This window comes from Marmota marmota, unplaced genomic scaffold (assembly GCF_001458135.2).
Source record: "Marmota marmota marmota unplaced genomic scaffold, marMar, whole genome shotgun sequence".
NCBI lineage: Eukaryota > Metazoa > Chordata > Mammalia > Rodentia > Sciuridae > Marmota > Marmota marmota.
Window position 1 is genome coordinate 34,253,946 of NW_025999968.1, and position 23,884 is coordinate 34,277,829.

The window sequence follows — 23,884 nt, forward strand, 5'->3', positions numbered from 1 at the left end:
TTTTTTTTTTTTTTTTTTTTTTTTTACAAATATCAGCATTTAACATGTATTTCACTGCAAGGGAAATGCAAGAATTGTAGCATAACTGTCAGGCACAAAATATGTGCCCAATGTATATGTTAAATGAGAGAGAATTATAGTTATTTTGAAATTAATTGGCATTTCTTCTCATCAACATGTAAATTGGAATTCAGACAGAACTAAAAGGATTATAAAAATGACTAACATATTCTCTACTAAAATTAAGGACTAGGTAAATGCTTAATAATTTTGAAAATAATTATATGACACATTGTAGTAGAGGCATGCTAAATATCTATAGAGTTGTCTTTAGGAATATACTTCATTTATTTTCTTTTCCAATAAACTCTGTGCTTTTTAAGGGTTTCATTGATTTTTTTTCTCTTCCTAGTCAACAAGTTTACTATTTGCTGCAGGGTTGCATTCATGAGGTAGTTTGTAAAGCAGGAAAAAAAAAATCCAAGACTGTGTTATTATCTCCCTTTGTTTTCCCCAAGATACCTACTGATAATTAAATGCCCATATTTAATTAAAATGATTATTATTGTACAGTCTGTTCATTTTGTGGTAAAATATGAGTCATTGATAATAAGTAATACATCATGTATATTCTGAATAATGAATTCTGATTCCCAATATGCTGTGAATGTCAAGTATCTTCTTCCAAACATGGAAAATCTGAGAAAATTCAAGAATGCAGAATAAGATAAACATATGACTATCAAGAGGGAAATTTCTCACTTAATTTCTGTTCCATTGGAAAGAGATTGAAATACTAATTATATCATATACTTGTGTACTTAGAATTGTGAACTCTGTGTTAAGACCAGATAGGTGGACAACTAGAGATCTGAATTCTAACTAGAGATCTGATCATACTAGAGACTGAATTCTAACTTGGCCACTAAGTTTTTAAATATTCCTCATTGTGTAATGAAACTAATACACTCATTTTATCATAAGCTTGTTCTGGGGATTAAGTAAGTTGATACTTAGTATGGTTTCTTATACAGTAAACATTCATTAAGCATCCACCATCATTAATATTATCATTTTGCTAAATCATCTTCATCATTTTTATTACCTTTGTGACATGGTCCTCTACCCATGAAAGTCTTAGTTTATTAATTTCTAAAACAGAAAATTTGTACCACATACTCCTGAGGCCCCTAAGTGCAATTAGATTCTATGTTTCATGAAGTTGGATGCATTATAGTTTGCAGATGTTGAACACATGATTAGGGGACAAGATTAACTTGAGGAGCACTTGAGCCCATCAAGACTGGATAGAGTTATGAGACCCTGGTGCAGCGATGTACAGACATCATAGGACAAGCCTTCTGTGGTGGTGCTGAGAACCACATTGGATCAAATCCATTAGAAACACAATGTATTTGATCAGAGAAATGTTTTGTACAGGACAATGAGGACATGGTTAGAAAGCCAAGGGTACTGCACAGGAAATAAGGATACCTGTGTTTTCCTCTTGTCTTTTTTCAGACAAATCACATAGGCTAGCAAGTGGCAATTTCCTGACACTCCATTGTATCTAGTTTGGGGATGAATTTGATATTGTCAGCTACTATATTGTTCTATAATGTTTCATTTCTTTCAGTTCTAACTTTTTATAATGTTCCTACAGAATGTTTTAATAAATTAATGCCTCCATTGTTTTTGGAACAGTTTACGTTTACATATTATTTTCTACTTTTCCTCTTATCTTCTCAGCATTACACAGACAGGTTTCTAGCACACCACTGATATTTTTCTTTTCTGATAAAAAGCTTTTGCTATTTTCAAATTGTATTAAAATCGGTATAAATCTTCTCAGAAAGATAAATGATTAGATTTTGTTTTTTCTGTTTAACAAAGGAAAAAGTGGAAATCATTTGAGCTGTGTTATATGCACCAGCTCGTACCCATAAAACTTCATAAATATGGAAGAAATATAATCTGGTTATAATATTAGAATGACTATGTCTTAACACCTTCTTAGGTGACATGTACTTGAATATACTATGTATGTTATTTACTCTTTTTCAAATTAATAGTGAGACCTTTTTAAAAAAATATAGTCCCAAATTAAAAATTAAAATTTAATTTTTTTATACTATTTAACAATAAGAGAGGTAAATAGGGAGCCTACATCCTAGGAACAAATCTTTACTCCTCACACTTCAGATAAAGCCCTAATATCCAGAGTATACAAAGAACTCAAAAAATTAAACAATAAGAAAACAAATAACCCAATCAACAAATGAGCGAAGGACCTGAACAGACACTTCTCAGAGGAGGACATACAATCAATCAACAAGTACATGAAAAAATGCTCACCATCTCTAGCAGTCAGAGAACTGCAAATCAAAACCACCCTAAGATACTATCTCACTCCAGTAAGATTGGCAGCCATTATGAAGTCAAACAACAACAAGTGCTGGCAAGGATGTGGGGAAAAGGGTACACTTGTACATTGCTGGTGGGACTGCAAATTGGTGCGGCCAATTTGGAAAGCAGTATGGAGATTCCTGAGAAAGCTGGGAATGGAACCACCATTTGACCCAGCTATTGCCCTTCTCGGACTATTCCCTGTAGACCTTAAAAGAGCGTACTACAGGGATACTGCTACATCCATATTCATAGCTATTTACAATAGCTAGACTGTGGAAATAACCTAGATGCCCTTCAATAGATGAATGGATTAAAAAATGTGGCATTTATACACAATGGAGTATTACTCAGCACTAAAAAATGACAAAATCATGGCATTTGCAGGGAAATGGATGGCATTAGAGCAGATTATGCTAAGTGAAGTTAGCCAATCCCTAAAAAACAAATGCCAAATGTCTTCTTTGATATAAGGAGAGCAACTAAGAACAGAGCAGGGAGGAAGAGCATGAGAAAAAGATTAACATTAAACAGGGACAAGAGGTGGGAGGGAAAGGGAGAGAGAAGGGAAATTGCATGGAAATGGAAGGAGACCCTCAGGGTTATATAAAATTACATACAAGAGGAAGTGAGGGGAAAGGGAAAAATAATACAAGGGGGAGAAATGAATGACAGGAGATGGGGTAGAGAGAGAAGATGGGAGGGGACGGGAGGGGGGATAGTAGAGGATAGGAAAGGCAACAGAATACAACAGTCACTAGTATGGCAATATGTAAAAACGTGGATGTGTAACCGATGTGATTCTGCAATCTGTATACGGGGTAAAAATGGGAGTTCATAACCCACTTGAATCAAATGTATGAAATATGATATGTCGAGAGCTTTGTAATGTTTTGAACAACCAATAATAAAAATAAATAAATAAAATAAAATTGAGAAACATTACAAAATATAGACTGATTATGAGAAATGTTAGAGGAGAAAATGAGAGATGTTTAAAAAGATCTGGATTTGGGTCTACATATGGATGTTGAAAATTTTTCTTCCATATTGCTGCCAATTGCTTAGATTTTATTTTTATTTTAATGAATTAAATATACACATGTGTTAAGAAAATTCAACAATTTAACTAAGGCTTCATATCATTTTATAATGTGACACATACCATTTTTTCTCAAAAGAAAATGTTCAGGGCAAGTATAATAAGAAAGAAATATTGCTTTTATGAAAGAGAGGAGAAAAATCTTAAATTCATAGTTTTATGCAGGATTGCCTGTAGCCATAGGCAGTGCTAGAGTTTTATGCTTTACAGCTGCAAAAATAATTACATGAGCATTATCTAAGCAACAATCTTTAATGGATTACATTTTGTTAGCTTTTCATTATATACTGTAAAAGTCCCAATAACATAATAAATGAAAAAAATAGCTTGATTTATCTGACATAGCCCTTTGATATTTTGCAAGACATTTTATTATTCATTGGTTTATTTGAGATGTGATCTCAATTTGTAAATAAGATATAGTATTACCAAGTTGGATTAAAGCCTAACAAATTGAAAAATTGTGCAAATTATTTACTTTTACTTGAAAAATATTTTAGTTTGGGTATTTCTGAGGTGTTAAAGCTTTTCAGATGTGTTATCATAGATTAATAATTTTATCCAGCAAAACATACATGTTGCTTGTTAAGGTTAATTCGTTTGCTTTTTTTTAATAAAACTTACATTTTTTGTAGTACATTCTTAACATGTAATAATAATCTAAGCTTATAAATAGTGAAATTCTTAATAGTCTGGTTTTTTTATTATGTGGTAAAGGTAGGTAGAGTTTTTATTTCAACAAATCTTACTTTTTTGTCTATGTTTTATTGATAGTGTATAATTTATTAATAGTGTATGATGTTAGAATCACAACAGCTTGGTACAGTAATATTTCCTTGTCTTTTTTTCTTTTACTATTTTTCCAAAGATAGTGAAGCAAGTATTTTCCAGGCATTAGCATAGTCATAGTCTGCCCAAATTGTCTCAATATTTTAATTAAAGAACTGCTTTGAGTATGTGCTATGGTTTACTAAGATATATGCATGTGTTCAGTTGGTATAGAGGAACAAAATTCAAGAAATGAAATAGGAAAATAGAGCCTTTGGAAAACCTATTAATTTGAGGCTTTGAAACTAAAATTTAAGAGTAATGTTTGAAATACTGGTTTGAGTGTAAGTTTTTCACATTGCAGTGCTTCATCTGTGAAAACATTTTTAAATGCCATTAGGATGGAAAGACATCCATTCCAATGTACAATTGTAGTATCAAATCTGCAAAGCAATTTATTTTAAAAGATAAATAATCTTTATCATAATGTATATCTTAATATACCTATAAACATTTTAAGCACTGTCTTAAATTGGGCTTCTACAATGGGTCACATTCTGTTACACCCAGGATCAAGGATTTGAAGATGGGGAACTTAACTATTCATTAGACCTCAATGAAGTATATATTCCATATCAGTTTTGTAAATCGGGAAACAGAGATCATAAAGAATGTGTTCAAGAAATACATATTTAGCAAACAACAGAGTTGTGATTTAGGACTTACTGATGCCAACTAATTTGAGATGGTTCGATGTTATCAAGATACTGAGGACAACTTTACCATATGAAGTATTCATGAATACATATTGTTTTAATTTTTCACATTTTATTCCTACAGTCACAAAGTGAATAACACTGCTTATCTTATAACAGCTTAATACTGTATTAGTATCCAGTTGAGATTACAGTAATGAATTGTTCACGCCTCTAAACTATAGGGTTGATACTATATAAGTTAATAATCTTTCATTTTTTATTAATGTGTACATTTAAGTTATAATGATAATATAATCTTGAACATTAATTTGAGGTATCTGTAACATCTTTCAATTAATAATGTTTAGAATTATCTTTATTTACCTTTTAATATTTTGTGTGTATGTATACATAATTTATTTAACTGTAGAGAGCATCATCTTGATAAGTAAAAGGAACTATAATCATTAGCATCTGGAAAGAAAAAATGTAGGCGGTAGGCAGCAAAGAAATGCAAGTTAAAATGAACTCAAATGCTAACTGTGAAGGCACTAGGCCTCAGACTACATTCACCCACTGGCCTTTGAAGAATGTCAAATTACCCCTCCTGTGCATGCTAAGGCCAAATATCTTTATTACATTGAAGTTGTCTGTAAGTAGATATTCTTCAAGCTGCATTGTGATTGCTAATAGTAGTAATTTATTATAGTAAATGTCTCTTTTGCTGAAGTGCAGAGATAAGGATTGCATGTGTCACTATTGAGTACAATGATTTATTTTTGTTCCTACAGTACTACGGGATGACTTCAGACAAAACCCCTCCGATGTTATGGTGGCAGTAGGGGAGCCTGCTGTCATGGAATGCCAGCCTCCACGAGGCCATCCGGAGCCCACCATCTCCTGGAAGAAGGATGGCTCTCCACTGGATGACAAAGATGAAAGAATAACTGTAAGTACTTAACCAATAGCAGGAACATCTTCAGGTTTGACTGTACATATCTTCACCCTGCTCCTGTTCTTAGATGAAGACTAGCATTAGCTCTCATTTTTCAATTCTTCCTTAAAATAAATATATTTCAATTCTCTCTCTCTATAGACATGAAAATAAGTGAAGAAAATGCACGGTGTTTAGTTTAAAGATCAGTAAAAGTGTAACTATAATTTCAATTTTAATGTCTTGGAGTTAACACTTTTATGTGGATTTAATTATTATTGTAACTCAGGGCTTATAACATTTCCACGTATTACCATTAAAAGTGTTTCTCATAAAATTTTTAGTTATGTAGTATGTTTCCAGGAGGTCTCCTAAGTCACTTTAGGATTTTTTATATCTCTGTCTCTTTTTAAAATTGCTTTTCTGTTCCATAGAGTTTGATATTGTTTCTGAGAAATAAAATCTCATTCGTCATGAGTGTTAATGATGAATTTATCTCATAAAAGAAAACTGTGAGAGTAGGTGATTGAATTTTGAGTTCCTGCTCTGATCTAAGTAGAGAATTACATGATATGTAGTAGGTTGTGTGTTTTCTTCTTGATAGCAGTGCTTCTGTGTGACTTCATTGCTTGTTCTGTAGTGGTAGGTGTTCACTAACACACCTCCATCAACCAAGTTTTCATTGATTCTATGATTGTAAAATATCTCCCTTTACACTTTCCTTTTTTCTGCATGCGCTGATATCTGTCCTTTGTGAATTCATTTACCAAGAATCAAAGTTCCCTAGGAGAATATGTGTGTGAGTAAAGGTCACTGCTAAAGTTGTTGAAGAACACAGTTATAACATAAATCTTTTAAATGCCTGCACTATTTCTAAGCAACCAGCTAACTGATGAGTGTGCTAATTAAATAGGAGGAAAGAAGAGAAGGTTGTGGCAAAGTTCTAGGGACCTTAAAAGACAACCAAGCATTTTTTTTCTGCACTGATTTGAATTAGAATGAGCCTCAGGGGATTTTTGAAATTCTAGGGACTAGGGTGAGGATGACTCAGCTCTGTATTTAAGAGGTGTTGAAAAGTCACATGTCAAAGTGAAAACTACATGTGGAAAAGTTGGTTATGGGAAATGAAGCCCATAGCACAGGGGAATAGAGGGTGTAGGAACAAATGCTTCTCTTGTTAGTGATAACAAATTCCTTTTGGGTTTATGCACAATTAAGATAAGAATATTCTATCCTTAAACATGTATTCTAGATCATTTAATGATCATCATCTGTAATTCCCATTTCTCTGCCTTAATAATTCAAACACATTGAAACCATTATTATCCCTGATTTCCCTTATGTCTTTCCTGATTACCTATTTGTTTTCAATATAAATTAATGACAAAATTCTCAATGCCCCAGATGTATCATTAGGCCAAAATTGGTGAGTGCCCTTGTGGCGTTTACATTCTAAAAGTGTATATACAGACAATACTAATTAAATGTTATATATGGTATGATACAGTATAATGTGTCTTGGAAAAATAAAGGAGTCAATATATAGAAGGATTCATTAGAGGTCCAGTAGGATTGAAATTTTCAATAGCCTGATCAGAGAATGTCTCATATAAAAAAGTGGGAAAAAAATGAGGAAGGAAACTCTACAAGTTTCAGGAAAAAAAGGTGTTCTAGGCAGACAAAGCAGAACATTCAAAGACCCTAAGGTGAGGTGCAACTAACACTGTCACTAAAGTGCTAAGTTAGTGTGGGTTGAATGGAGGGAACAACAGAGAGATTTGTAGAAGATAATGCCATGTGGGGACAGGTAGCGATTGCATAGGACTTTATAGTCACTGTGAATAGTTCAGCTTTTCTTCTAAGTAAAATGGGAAGAATCAGAGGTTTCTCAGAAAAAGCCTTTGCTGTCTCCAGAACACACAGAAGGTGGCAATGTCAGAGGCAGGAAAGCCAGGTGGGAGTTTTGTTAATCAGGGCAAGAGGGAAATGATGGTTTTAACTGGTATGCTAGGAATGGAGATTGTGAGGAGTGATTAGAGTCAACATAAACTGAGAAGCAAGAGCCAACAGTATTTGCTAATGGATTAGATATGGCTTATGAAAAAAAAGAAAAGTCAAGCATTGCCTTCATTGATTGGTCTGGGTAGTGAAAAGGTGCAGACATCTTTTTTTTTAATATAACTTTATTTATTTATTTATTTTTATGTGGTGCTGAGGATCAAACCCAGGGCCTTGCAATGCGAAGTGAGCGCTCTACTGCTGAGCCATAAACCCATTCCCTTGATGTTATTAACTGTCATGCAGATTATAGAAGAAGATTTGGGGCAGGACATACCAGGGGTTGTTTTTGACAAGAGAGTTTTGAAATACTTATACATATCCAAGTCAAATGAGCAGTTGGATATGTAAATCAGAAATTCAGAGTTGAGGTTGAGGCAGGAGAAAAAATTAAGTTGTGGTAGATATATGAGTACTCATTCCTATGTCATCCTCCCTGTCTCCTGAGATCTTGAGCAGACCTAATTGACTGTTTCAGATTTATGGGCTCTGAGTGAATTAAAGAAATTATCAGTAGTTGAGTGAAACCAGGAATGCTCTTCTTCACCGCTCTGCAAACAGGGAAGCCACATGTTTTAGGTGGAGCAGCTACAACATGGAGGACACTTTGAGAGCTTCAGCCCCTGAATTATGTGCAACAGAGCTTTTGCCCCACCTCTATCTTCTGTGATCAACATGAGGAATGAATGAGCAACAAATTGTTGCTGTATTAAATCATTTGAGAATTTCTTACCATGGTATAATGCAGCCAATCCTGATGAATTTGCAACTCATCAGTGTGTATACATCATTTGGAGACTGACATTATCCAGGGAGTGGTTATGCATAGAAAGAAAGAGGTCTAAGGCCATGATCTCAGGGAGAAGAGGCAGAAAGACCAGCAGAAACTGAGAAGGATTAGTCAATGAGAAAGGAAGAAAACCAGAGGGCAGCCACCAATATTGCATTTTAAGGAGGTGTCAGCAGTAACTGAGTCAACTGTAGCTGGTAGATAAAGTACTATGAAGATTGGTAATTAACCATGGGAATTATTGACTTGGTGGTCAATCATGGATGACCCTTCTTATGCTGTATCTCATAAATTATATAAAAATAAAAGTGATTGTAATCTCATATGTTAAAAAGGTTCATGTTAATTTTGAAGGATGTTTTGTGTGTGCACCTGTGTGTATTAGTTTTTTTTGTATCATTCACAGTTTAAACTGCTGTAGTAAATCTGAATTTAAAAAAAAAAATCTTGGAATGTCCTACTGTATCATATATTGAATGAGACAAAATTTTATGGTTTATGTGAAAATGCTTAATTTATTATCTTTATTTACTTTTTCTGTCTAGAAGGATGCTATCTTCTAATTTAAAAAGCATCAGTCCCCAGTCACATGAGTAGCTTGAAGTCAATATAAGAATCACTTCTAATCGGGAATCAAACAATTTAGAGTTGTAATAACCTATGACTATGAAACGATGGCAGGATGAGAATGTATAAATAATTTTAAAATCATTTGAATGCTGCCAAAATGATGATCCACTATAGTGTTCCATATGCCAGGAAGTTGTAACATCTGAAACTTTTACTATTTCTGTGACCATCTGTGTGTTTTGTGTAAATTATGACTGTTGAACTGATAAAACACTAGAGGTAGAAAGCACATTTATACATTTGGGGAAATGAATAGATTAAAAACTGGCAGTTTGGTTTCAAACCCAGTGTTTTTATTTAGATCAAAATAGTTTTTTTGTTTTCTTTTCCTCCTTTAGGCAAAACTAAAATTGAGTATTTCAAACTTAGATCATAAATGGAATGCTTGAATTTTTTCTAATACTTCTTTAAAAAAATTGAAAATAAATTCTTAGGAGATGTTGGTTACAGATACTTTATGTGAGTCTTTTTTCCTAAGCTTTGTATTCAAATGATTGTTTTCATTTCTGTTACTAGTGTACTTTGCCAAATGTGTTGAGTACGAATGAACAGAAGATTAAAGCACATTACATTTTTATGAAAGGCAATTGAAAATTGCATGGTTATTGCTACAGTTTTTGTTATAGGAATTTCTAGAGTTCTTTAATGTGGTGACTTTCTTTGTTGAAAATTTGAAGTACACATCTCCAGCTGTGAGAACAAAGACACACCCTGCAAAAAGGGGAAATATGTAATTGAATTGTAGCTGCACCTGTATTTTTGATATTCTTAAGTCATTTCTTTCTACATTGGCTTGGATTCTGAGCCAAATCTTAGGTCCATGATGATTATAAACCAAGAATATATAAATCACCTTTTCTTATTCCTCTACATGACAAGAGGATCTTTTAAAACCCTTCTGGCATGCTTTTCTTAGAATAAAAGATGTCTTAGATAATATTTGCCTCTAGTTGTTTCTTAGACATGAATATTTACATTTATAGTTAGAAACAGAAGTAGTTTAACTTAGAGACTAGTTTCAATTGACTTACTTCATGTGTTTGCAACTTAAGAATAAATGATATTTCGTCAATAAAGATGAATCAGAGGAATAAAGTCTTCCTTTTTGATGTACAAAAGCATTCCTATGAATTGCACAAGAAGGAATGTGCTTCTTTTATTGAACTACATTTTGGAAATATTGTATTTAAGTTCAAGATATTTTGTAGGAGTGCAAAAAAGAGAATGATAATATTAAAAAAATAGTGCACAATATTTTCCTGCTCAATCAAAAAATGAAAATTACTCTTGAATTAAGTAAGAAGTTAAATTTACTATAAAGTAGACATGACAAATATTTTCCTAGATTATAAAAGGTCATAAATATTCATGATGATGGTCACTTACAGGATTAGGTAGAATAAAGGTTGATATGTAGATTATTAAAGGCCCAAGGAAACCTTCAGTATAATTTTGGATTTCTAAATAGAATGAGAGATAAATTGTCAGATAAATACTGAAAGTTTTGGAATTAGTGAAGAGAGAGGAAAAATATACTCATGGTAAAAACATTGTTAAGAGGTATAAAGTTTATTAAAATTTGTAACTTATTTTACAATTGTTGGCTTAGATTGCATGATTATTAGTATGGTTATGTTAATGAAAAAGTCAGTTTGTTTTACATTAGTGCAGTTTTGGAGAGATTCCAACACAATTTCATAATGACTCCAGACATCAGTTTGGTATTCTGTCTGTTGAGCTTCTATAAAGCTAATGCTCTAGTGGTAGCTACAGGAATTGCAGGCGTAGACAAGGAAGGAAATTGTCAATTTGTTATGGAGGATAGCTTATAAAAAATTTATTTCCTTGATTTTTAGATGCATAATAAATGTATTTATAAACTAAAATATTAAGGTACCCAATGGCATCCACATGACAATTAATGAAACAAGAGCAATTGTGGTCAGCTGTCCATATCTGTGGTCTCTATATCCATAGACTCAACCATCCACATGTTGAACACATTCAGAAACAAAAACAAAAAAGGGGGGGGGGATTTGTAATTATCATATACAGATTTTTTCTTATCATAATTTCCTAAACAATACAATATATTAACGTTGAACCTGACATTTATAATGTACTAAGCATTGTAAGCAATAGAAGATTTAAAGTATAGAGGAAGTTATGCATAATATATATGCAGTACTCCACCAATTTGAGCCTTCACAGATTTTGGTATCTGAAATGGGTCTTGGGACCAATCCCTCACAGACACTGTGGAACAAACATATGTTACTTGCCTTAACATATAATAAATGTGAGATAGCAAATTTATACCACTGTATCAATAAAACAAAATGATAGTTGTATGTATTTATGTGTAAGATCTGATAATTGATGAATAGAAATTAAACATTTTTAGATTAGTTAAGTGAATATTGATAGAAATAATAGTACATTCTCAACACTTGGTACTTAATACCTATGAAATGTTTATTGAATGTTGCAAGTTAACATTTCAAAGCTTGTATTCAACACTTCTATTTAAATATATCACATAAATGAATTTGAAAAGTACTTCATTTTTAACCTAAAATTTTCCAAACACATGTAAAGCTTTAGAAACAGTTATTGTACGAACATCAATAATGTATTAGCTATTAAGTATTGAGAATTTACTGCATATTTAATGCTTTATATTATCTCATTTCATTTACTTGATCACTTAATGAATAGCTATTTTATTTCCAGTTGTGCACAGTTACCTCACAATTCAGTTTCCCTGGGAAAACAAGATGTTGGTGGTAAGATGTTGGTGGTAGTAGGAACTTAACGTACCACTTCCTATGTGCTAAGCCCCATTCTGATCATTCTGTGTACATATTGACATGTTTAACCTAAAGACACCACTGTCAGAGAAAGTTTGCTAGTGCATTAGCTGATTCCAAATTGGTTTGTAGGAGAGAGGGACAACAATTTGGGAACTAGTTTTGTTTGTTGATAACACTTTCTACAGGGTCCTATAGATTTTGCTACATATATGATGATTTTGATAGGCAGTCAATGTAAATTTCAACTCAGGATGACTATGTCTCTTAGCTTCTACTATAAAATATTGTCTTTTATTTGAAAGGGTATGGAGATGTTATGGTAATCTTGAAATTGGGCTTGTTAATTTCAATAATTAGTTCATATTATCTCCAGTAATGAAATCTTATAGCATAACAAAGATCTATAAAATTTGGTAAGTTTAGTAATTTCTCAAAAGATGGCACAGGAGTCGTCAAATTCAACCTAAGATTATAGCTCAGATAAACTGTAATTATTTATTCTAAAGACTAGGAGTTTTACCTAAAAAATTATTAGAGATTATATACAGAGGATAATAATTAACTTGTTTCTCATTTGGCAATTAGGGAAAGAAAAATTGATATCCCAAATGATATTGTGAATCAATAAGTGATTCAACTGAATTTACATTTTAGTTAGCAGTCCAAGCTGTGGAGCAACAAGCTTCTAAAAGCATCAGTTGCATACATTTTGAAAGTTATTGCTGAAAGGATTAAGCAATTATGAGAAATTATCTAATAAATGGGAAGTTAATTTAGAGAAAAAATTAATTGATTTAGTGGTTTGGTAATTTTGTGTAGATGCAATAAAACATAGTAAATACAAAACAGTGTACATGGTAAATTTTGCCTGAACTCAATTATGAAATTCTAGGATGATTTTCTTCATAATGATTCTGTCATTTTTTTCTGATGATTTTATTTTAGTATTAAAAAGGACAGCTTGAAAGACATTAGTCTTTTCATGTTTGAAATTCTTAGCAGGCGTAACCCTTTGTGACATAAACATTTTTGAATAATTTGTATTATTCTTTTGAGATAAGCTGTCTTTGATTTTTTTACTATTCTTCCTGCCTGTCCTTAAAGCAGTCTTAAGAGTTTTACTTGATTAAAAAAATAATTTAGGTGGTAGGGAAATGATCTTTTATAAGTTATTTATTTCCATCAAATCTATAGTTCAGTCTTAAACCATTTTGGGGGGCAATTTTATCTACTTGTAACTTTTTCCCGTCCTTTCTGGATCCTGTGTATCTTTGCAAGTTTCTTTGATTTCCCTTGTTGGTGTGATATTTTGGTAAAAAGCAGCTGACTCATATCCCATCCAAATCCCCAGTGTCCTCCAGATCCTTCACAAATTTGGCATTCAGCCCACTCCTTGCCAATTGCTTCCTTTCCTCCCAATTCCCACATGTCTCCCTCCTAAACCATCTGCTCCTCCTTCCTTCCTTCGATTAGTGCTTTCATCTGGTCTTCCAATTTCTTTCATTGTTCAGTGTCTGTAGCTTCCTTTCCTTCTCCTCTTCCCTAGAGGAAATGAACACACTTAATGCAGCTGATGTCATGGAGCTCCTCTTCCCTGAGAAGTTAAATTTGCTTTCCTGCAAAATAAATAAGTAGTTCTGTTGTGTGAAGGTCAAAGGAAACTGGGGGGCGATAAGCCAGAAGTAGATTTTTTCCCCCTGTGTATCTTACCAAAAAAAGGTCAATGCACATTATATATTTTATATCTTATAAAAAGTTAAATTTTAAATTAAGTGTATTTAAATATAAGTGTAAGTTAAACTAACATAATTCTTGTATATCACTAATAACAGGAAGAAATGAGTTAAAAAATGAATTCATTTCTTATCCTGAATTTTTAAATTTCATAACTGAAAACACTGGATTAATAGAATACAGCATAGGCTTGCACATTATAACACTGCGTTATAAGGTTTTCACTACTGTTAAATGTATGATCTTAAGAAAGACATTTGAACTCCATGCATTTCATTGTTTGCATCTGCCAAATAAATTGCCTAATAGTACCTATGTTAGCTTACCTAGTTATCATAGGAATACAATGAGAAAATACATGCTATTGTAACACACACTCTACATATTAGTATTGAGTTCTCTGGGTTAGTAAAGCAGTATGAGCTCCATTATGTATTTAGTTATCAAAAACTTGATGGAGAAGGAAAATCAGGGACATTTGTACCATAATAATTCCAAATGTCCCAGATAACCAAGATCATTTGAATGTATATGAAAAGAAATCCAGCATTATATCTCCTCTCTCCTTGTTTGTATCTATATGTGATCCACAACTTTAAGAGTATTTTCAGTTTTCACAGAATCACCATGGGTGAATATTATGAGTAATTAAAGAATTTAGACTACTATTAAAATGAAGAAACTTTTAAGTTCTATGTTCACCTTTGTTGTGCAATGAAATAGTCAACTGGTGATTCCACAAGGGAATTAAGCCCTAATGCTCTAAGGCATCCATGGTGTTATGAATCAACTGTTTTCCCATGGGTCTAGAACATTTTAGTTATGAACTATCCTTAAGAGAATTGAGAAATTCTGTGATTCAGATGAGAAAGGCTGGTTTATCTTCCCAAGGAACACCCTGAACCTTACCACAAATTCATAAATCTACTTAATAATTGCATATACACTTATCATGTCTGGACACTAAAACCAGAAAAACATAAATGCAAGCATTCCTTACTTAGTTGAGAAGCCAAAGCACTCTTTGAAAAGATGATAATGAACTAAGGCATTCTCAGTTGTAGCACACAAGTTAATTTAGATCACAGTACAATTATTAATATAATTCTGATGAACATTTGATGGTTACTCTAGTTTTTCAGTATTCATTTACTAGATGTTCATGTACAGACTTGGATATCAGAGCTTCACAGATTTATGAAAGTCTTTTTTTTTGCACATGCTATTCTATATGCCTAGAATATTCTGCCTCCTCCACCCCTTTGTCTAATTCACTCATTTTTCAAGTTCCAACTTAAAGGTATTGTCTTCAGGAGAATGTTCTACTGAATCCTACCACAGTTACTTTTTTTTTTTTGCCAAGTATTTTACTTCTAATGTGTTCAAATCATGATGTATATATTACTTATCTAACATGCCTAGGACACATTTCAGGGCAAGCTGTATTCCTTGTATGTGTCTTATGGTAGGAGCTCAATATATATATAATTTCTTGAGAAACTGTTAAATGAATGAAATATTAATCAGAAATAATGTCTTGTAAAATACCCTACATTGAAAAGTTGCTAATTTGAACATATTTGATTTTCTTAATTTTATTATCATGCACAATTATGTATTTGTTTTCCTCAATTCGCATAATATAGAACAACAATATCCTTGCCCCAGTTACTGGTTTCCATTGGTTTAACAATAGGAAATATTACACAGATTATTTGAACACATATGTTACCTTAAGTGTGGCTTACGGCTATTCACAGAACCTTATGGATGGTGCTGATTTGAGAGATTGTGAATAGGCAATCTCTTTCATTTTTGGGGAATGAAAGGGAAGCCAGGGAAGTTGATTTATCCTGAGTCACATAATGGATTAGTCTTAAATCTGGAATAAGTGGCAAACCTCTCCATATAGATTTCTTTCTGTTTATACCTTTCTCATGACAAATTAGGTCAACCCATTTAAAACAAGACTTAACTTTGATTATGATATAGATTAACAAAAAAGCCACAAATACAGTGCTTTACTGGATTTATTTCAGACAATTTCTTGACTTGCTTTGTACCCTAAATTCAGTATTTCCTATTTTGGCACTGGTACTAAAATGATATATGAAATACATAGGGTTTAACAACATTATTTATTTCTTTATTGGTTGGCTACAATCAATAATGGCTTTGGGGTTTTTTTATTATTATTCTGTATATTCTGTTTGTTATTAGAAAAAGGTCCAATTCATCTTAATTGAATGTCTGAGTTCACCTCACAATCTCATTGACAAAATTACAGCAATTTACATAGTAATTTAATTTATGGCCATGTTGGTAAAAAAAAATCTCTTATGTCTGACGTTGTTTTTTTGAGCCCCACTAATAATCAAACTTTGATCAAATCCTTTAATTTGTTAAAATATTAAGGTTATAGTATCTTCTCTGCATAATTTTCAGGATTCTTATGAGAATCAAGTCATAGTAGTTGAAAGTATTTTGAGGAATAACAGCCTCATTGTAAGCTTATTTTTAGTACTCCTTATCTTTAACTTCAACTAATGTTCTCTCTGTACAATATTAATGATATAGAGAATCCAGAAACCAAAAATATTTAATGTCAGTGATTAAAATTTAAATTGAATATATAGTAGGAAAAACTACCCCAAACCTGTAACCCTGTGATACATCCTGTTTTAACCAATTTACAAGTATCTATCAATTTTATGTCTTCTTTGTACGACATATGCCTTTAGTAGAGTCCAGTTTAGGGTCTGCATGCCATTTCCCCACCCCACTCCAGGTGCTTCAGGATACCTAGTTATAATTCCTTACAAAGCCCTTACAAGTCCAATTAAACTGATTCAAGGACCATAGAAAGGTTTTCAGTGCTTAGATGCAAAAAGTAGTACAAGCCAAAGATTGCCAGATAGCGTGTTTTATAGTGTGTTTTGGTCACTTTGGGAAGTGATATGTATATTTTAAGTTTCTTTTAAATAGTGAAATGGACTTCCATCTGAGAAATGTCTTCACATATGTGAAAAATCTGAATAATCTCAAACAGTTTGGGTATTGTTCAATATTGGTGTTTTATGCTGTTTTGATTGTTGCCTGCTGTCAGTATTCTGATAAATCTCTTGAGATTATTCTCCTCATTTTTTTTTCTCACAAATAGTTATCCTCAAAGCCAGTTTTGAATGTTTTCCCAAAGCCTAGTCCCACCCAAGTTGTGTTCAGTCAGAGTCCCATTAGGCAACATAGAGGACTGCCTGACGGGTCTGCCTACACTGCCTTCCATATGGAATCTTGCCAACTCTTTTGAAATTACTGGGCCAAAGCCTGGGGTGGAAGTGTGCTGCTGGTCAGCATCCATGATTCTTCAATCAGAGTAGCTCTTCTAGAAAGCAAAAAAAATGTCTCAGAAATTCAAGTAATCAGCCAAAAAATAGTTGGAGCTCATCATTCAAAGTAATTATCAATAGAGTACACTAAGCAGAAATATTATAACTCTACAGACTCAACACACATGGCCAAATGACAATGCCTGTAACAGAAATTTGAGATTAGTTTACTATTCCACCAGAGACAGCAGACTTGCAAATGTAGTTTCCTCTTTTATTTTTTTCCTTACAATATATGCTTACTCAAGCAGCTGAGTTTCTTCAGTTTCTAAGCACTTTGATATATCTGATCAGGCCATTACATTTCTCCAAATGGCCAAGAACTAGTGGAATTTTACTACTGCCTGGGAGCACTTTGTTTAATTATAGGTTAGTAGTTTGCCAAATTAAAGGCACACTCTTTTGTGGGTTCAAGGATGGTGTCCTAACCAGTTTAGTTTATTTTCAGTGTTCTATTAATCACAGATGAGCTGCTTCCCTAAACGTATAGTTTAAAATTTATTTTAAAGCAGTGCTTACAAATCTTACGTTTAAAATTGGGAAAAATTTAAATGAAATCAGAATATTTTTTGGTAAATTTCTCTTTTTTAAAAAATTGACTTTTCCAATTGCTTTTAGTCTTTGTGATTGTTCATGAGGACCCAAACAGCATGTGTTTCTTTCTGTTTACATAAAACCAAATGAATGGCAATCTTTTTTTTTTCCCAAGTAGTACATTTTAAAAATGCACTTATTGTACAAGGAATTCTATCCTTAAAGCAGAGTCTAAAGTGCAGAAATTGAATATACTTTTAAGGCTCAAGTTTTAAACAATTTTAAATCTGAGCCTTTTAAAGGGAGCTGGGATTTCCTTTTCATTATTTATAATTGGCCAAGGTTAACTTTATCTGTTTCTTCATCTTGGCCACATTATCACTTTTATTTAAAGATTCTCTCTTAAAGGATAATCCTAAATTTTATGCTGAGGCTGAGGTCTCCTCTAATCTAGTGTTGATTGTGCATTTTCTTTGTTTAAAGGCTAGTTGCTTTAACCAAATAGTTATCAGGAACATCTGACCACTTCAGTTTTTTATCTCCTTGAAACTAAAGAATTTGATAATATGATAAATCGTACACTTGTAAAATAATGTGGTGTGCATTAACAAAATTGCTACCAGATGGTGCAGTTTTTCTCTTCTTAAATCTTACAAATCTAGGTGATCACAAAGCTTTAAAGGCCCATCACATTAGAAACAGGCTCATGTTTAAGAGCATTGTCTTGTATGGGGGAAATTTCAAGAGTATTTGAGCTCAATCTATATAATACTGGCTGAAAATAATGGAAATTTGTCTCTTTGAGTGGATAAAGTGTAATTTAGTAAGGAATCCATTATTTCTTATGTCTTTGCTTTTAACATACACGGTGTCACTCTTCTCTCACTTGGATATATCACATCACCATATTGTACCAGACATTATGCTTATAGAAGATCATGTCAGATTTTCTCATCTTTATTAGGGAAGCTTGTAAATATTCTGTTTACACTTTAAACATGCTACACTCATAATCTCAGGTTTATATGGGAATAGGAGAGCAATTCCTCTGAATAAAAACTAATGTGGGTATTTAACTATATTTGCTCCTGCAAGTGAAATGTAAATATGCACATTTTTTTTCTGATGACAACTAGATGGATTAAGGGCAATTAGGTTGGCTGTTCACATCAAGCAGGCTTAACTGTGGGGTGAATATGATGGAAAGTGGATTCTCAATCTGACATACTCAGGGAGTCAACAGATCACACCTGTTTTTTCCTCCTGTCGTTCGGTGTTGGGATCTACATATGTGCAAGATACTGCTAGTTTGTGGAATTGGCATGGGAAGCATTTGTTTTCTACCTAAAAGAAAGTCATCTACAGAAACTTTTCTTTGGACTTATCCAGAATGGGCTCCGATACACTTACTAAATGATCTGGAGCAAATTTCTGATATTCTCTGAACCTCAGTTTTCTCATCCCAAAATAGGAAAATATACTTTTCCCTGCAAGAATATTGTAAAATTAAAGAATATGCACATAACAGTACCTTGTGGATGGCAGGTGTTAGGACATTAGTACATCACAGTTCTTATTACAGCAATAATATATATTTTTAATAAATTCATTAGTGTATTTATTAAATTTACCACAGATTTACTGATGCATTGTTCATGGGTTTGCAGAGAAAACCATCAATTACAGTTTTTTCAGATGTTATGTTTCAACATATTATGCAATTTGTTCTTTAAAATTTCTGTTGAAATGACAGAAATTTAAATTTTGTTATTTTGGTGTGTAGTGGTCAGAATTTCAATTTGTTTTCTGTAATGTAATATAAAATAGTGTGTCTTAAACATAAATTCTAAACTATTAATGCTTTTTCTGAAGAGATGAGGACTGAAAAGTGTAAACACTTCTACATAGCCAATCTCTGTGAAAAACACAGATAATTTTATTTCTACATAAAAGGTTTGCATTTTAAATGCCAAAGTTTAGGTAAAGTACTTGTCATCATGGAATACATATTCTATGTTTAAAAAAAGAAAGAGGTAAGAAACTTTTCCAGTGGTTTTACTTTGACCATTAATCTTTCCTATGGCTGATATCCCTTCTTCCAGAAACTTTCCCACCCCTTAACACGGGAATTCCTAATTAGGTGTTTTTATGAAAGCAACTGAGGATTCAGGAAATCTTGATTTTTTTTTTTCAATTCAAAACTGCAACAATGCAACCTAGACTTGGATCAGAAACAATTCAAAATACCAATATCCCTTAATATTATTTACCCCACATTTTCTATTCAGTATGCATTTTGTCCCGGTCATGGAACTGGACCATTTATTGAGTGAGAAAGGATATCTCAAATACCAATCCAAACAACTTTTGAACTACTTTTTAGGTAGATTTAATTTTCCCATTAATTTTGTTTTCAGAGATAACTATGGAGTCAGAGGTGGGCAGGATGCATTTATTTTAACTTTTTATTTGCCCACGAGTTAATCATTAGTTCTCAGGCAATGGTGAGAAGTATCTGTAGATAAAACTGTAGCTTTATTTAACCTATAGAAAAGTTCCTGTAAGTTCCATTTCAAAATTTTCTTCCAAAGATTATATTTTCTTCCTTATATGGGGGAATTTGTCTACCTGCTTCCTCTTTGGAAGCACATAGATACATTTTCATTTATATTACCATGTAGTGTAGGGGCACATGGGAGTTATTTATCTTCTTATCATGTACCCTTTATAAAATGAGCCACAAATTTGCCAAATAACTGAGCTAGATTCTAGCATAGTCTTGTGATCAATAAAAGAGAGTGAAGCAACTGGCCATATGTATATTGAATCTCTGACTCTGGCCTGATGAGCCCTGACTTCTGATTAATCAATTAAGCTTGTCACATGCTCTTCTTGCTCCCCTTTGATGCTTTGGGATTAAAATACCACAGAACAGAAATGAGAGTTTATTTCAATTTGCAACTATTTTAGACATGTTCATACTTCTACAGAGTGTTAGTTAATGATATTGAACTACTTTGTTGCTCTTTTGTAGTTAAAATTAAAAATATGGTTTTGTAAATTTTGTCATTCTAAATTTCTGAATCCAAGAATCCCTGGCATACACAGCCAGATTGACTTTGTCTGCCATGGCTTTGTGTCTTCTTCAGAATATAAGTGAATTTAAATTTCCAGAGGAGAAAATTACCCAGGTCTCTGGAAAAGGCATTATCTTAGCAAGGTATTTGGTAGTGAGAGAAATTCTCACACTGGAACAAAACTATAGAGAACAACTAAGCTTAAGAACCCATAGAGGAAAAATAGGGATTTACTGTTGGAAAAGTATTTTCAGCTGGTGAACTTATAACTCCAAAGAGCCAAGAGTTTAAAAATGAGCTTTACTTCCTTCAACTACTATGAACATTTGTCATCTTTATTTCTAGAGCATAGTCATAATTCCTCCATAGATTTTAGGTTCAGTCTGTTTTAGCAGTGACTGTATGTAAATTCAGAATTATAGCCAGATGGTTGGATGAGGTGATAAAAAGCAAACCTGGTTTTGTGGGAAAGTGAAAATTGCCCATAAGACTTTGTTTTTACCTTTGAAACAGCGGGACATTGTTTCATGAGACCTGTGAAGGAAATAATACATTAACTTTAATAGCTGTAAGCTAAATTAATTTTTCATATCCATGCTGAATACTGCCATGTAATCTGTCCAGAATTTTCATAGAGGTAAAAACCAATCAGCTTTTTTTGCTTTTAGGAGATAGCTAGCAAAGGATATTTTATTAGAAAACCACTCTTTATATTGCATGCTTTTCATAGGATTCACTTTTAGGTTCCAGTATTAATGACTTGGGAACCAGACACCTGGGGAATCTGCTAAAAGGCTTCCGTGAGTCATCTGCTTTGCATTTCGTCAGCACTCATTTCCCTTGTCTGTCCCTAGTTTAGAATACTATAAATTAGGGGGTGATTTCTCGGTTGATTGCTTTAGACTACATACCTCTGAGTGGCCCAAGAAAATGGGTTTGCAAGAGAAAATGCCAAACTCAAGTCTTTGTTCTGGCTTTGAGCCACACTTAAGCAGTCAAAATAAGTGTATTTAAAGAAGCCTGTGTTTCTTCTTTCTTTTATTCTTTGTTAAGATTAGGATTCATTAAAAAGGTACTCTGGTGATATAGTAGATAGATAGAAAGGTACTAATTTATACCTTCACAAAGAAAATCATCTTTTCTCTTTAAGTTAAATATGTCTCTCTGCAGGGTGGCTCTCACTTGCCTGCAATTAACAATACAGCTCTTTCTGGTGTAGACTATAATCAAATTATCATAGGTGTGCTTCTGCAGCAGCAAACAGCCAACTACCAATTTATAAATTGCTAAGAGGAAGAAATGAAAAGTTTAATAGGAAAAATGGAAATAACAGAGAAATGCAGCTGCCATAGTCCTAGGCAGCAACTCTTCCTGGCCTGTGTGCTCAGCTGGCAGCTCACCAAGCTGTGTAGAGAGCCGTGTGTTCCCACTGGGATAATTGCTTTTTCTGCATGAGTCTCTTGCTGTTTCTCTCTGATGATCAAGTGTGTTTAAACTCCTGGCTGAATTCATGTTGGTTTTCAAATGGTATTGTAAAGTGTACCAGCAAACAAATGAAATTGGATCATGTTCTCTTGTATCTGTGTAGTCCAGGCAAACATGGGACACCAATGGAGAGCTCCTAATTGCCTACTTTTCTCTCAATTCCATTCCTAAGTGAATAATCGAAACACTTATAAGTTAATTTTTTTCTCCTTGTAAAGCTGTCCACTTTATGTCACCTGGAAAAATTTAGTATAGCCCTTAGACTGATTTCAGTTGGCTGCTTTCAGTTTTCTTTACAGGACCTATATACTCACCCAGCATCCTTTTGTTAGACAAGATGTGTGTGTGTGTGTGTGTGTGTGTGTTTGCAAATCCCAGAGATGTTATATATATATTTTAAATAGACTGTGAAAGATGAAATACATTTTGTTTTAAAATTGACTGGTGAATGGATTAGTGAAATCAACATGAATCTTTAAAAATCAAATTGAATATTTTTTACAATATGATTGAAACCTCACTGGTAAACAAACAAACAAATAACAACAACAACAAAATCAATCTGGTCAATATTAGCATTCCTCTATTTTTCTTAGTTTGACCTATCTCAGGGTACAGATACTCTCAGTTTATATAATGGTCACGAGAACATGTAGCTTCATCTCCTGGCCTCTGGACAAGCAACATGAAACCTGATATGTTCCAATCAAGACATACTTAAAACCATGTGTGTGTTCTTATTCCTCCTCATCCTCCTCCCTCTTCTCCCCGCCCCCCCCACTCATCTCTCCAATAGGCCTATGAAGCAGAATGAAATAGGAATAGGGAGATATGAAAAATTTTTGGAAAATGAAATGAGAGTCAGTAGCTTTCATGAAAACTAGAAAGAGTAAATAAACTTTAATAAACTTTGCTTGCCTTGAGGAATAACTGATTTCACTTCCCTTGGTTTATTTTTTTATATTTATCCAAAATAAAACTTGTGCTTGGAGACTTAAATATGAATTTATTTTGCAGTGGATGTACGATATCATTTAAAAGTGTTATTTTGTGTGCTAAACTTAATGTAAGCAGAGAATGTTAAAATTAATTTCTTGAGATACATATGTTTTTAAACACATTTTTAGTTGTTAATGGACCTTTATTTTATTTATATGCCATGCTGAGAATTGAACCTAGTGCCTCACACATGCTAGGCAATCAATCTACCACTGAGCTAAAACCCAGCCTGAAATACATATACTTAAGAGAAGTGACTGGAATAAAAGATATAAACCTTATGTCAATGATTTTTGATGGTGGAAATTTATCAAAAATTTTAATTTTTATGTAATAAATACAATAAAAGTCAGATCTCAAGGAGAAAAGCAAAATTATTAATGTGTGTATTCAGAAATATAAAGTACATACATATAATATTAAGCAATAATTAATAAAAACATGAAATCATTTAATACTGTGTCTTCTTT

General features: G+C 32.9%; 1 protein-coding gene across 1 annotated transcript in view; it reads left to right on the forward strand.

Moving 5' to 3' along the window:
• The window catches only part of Robo1 (roundabout guidance receptor 1), a 1,050,317-nt gene that overhangs the window by 899,843 nt on the left and 126,590 nt on the right, over positions 1 to 23,884 (forward strand). Inside the window, exon 5 of the mRNA XM_048803857.1 lies at positions 5,766 to 5,923. Within this exon, the coding sequence (XP_048659814.1) occupies positions 5,766 to 5,923 (158 nt within the window). The remainder of the gene's footprint in view (positions 1 to 5,765; positions 5,924 to 23,884) is intronic.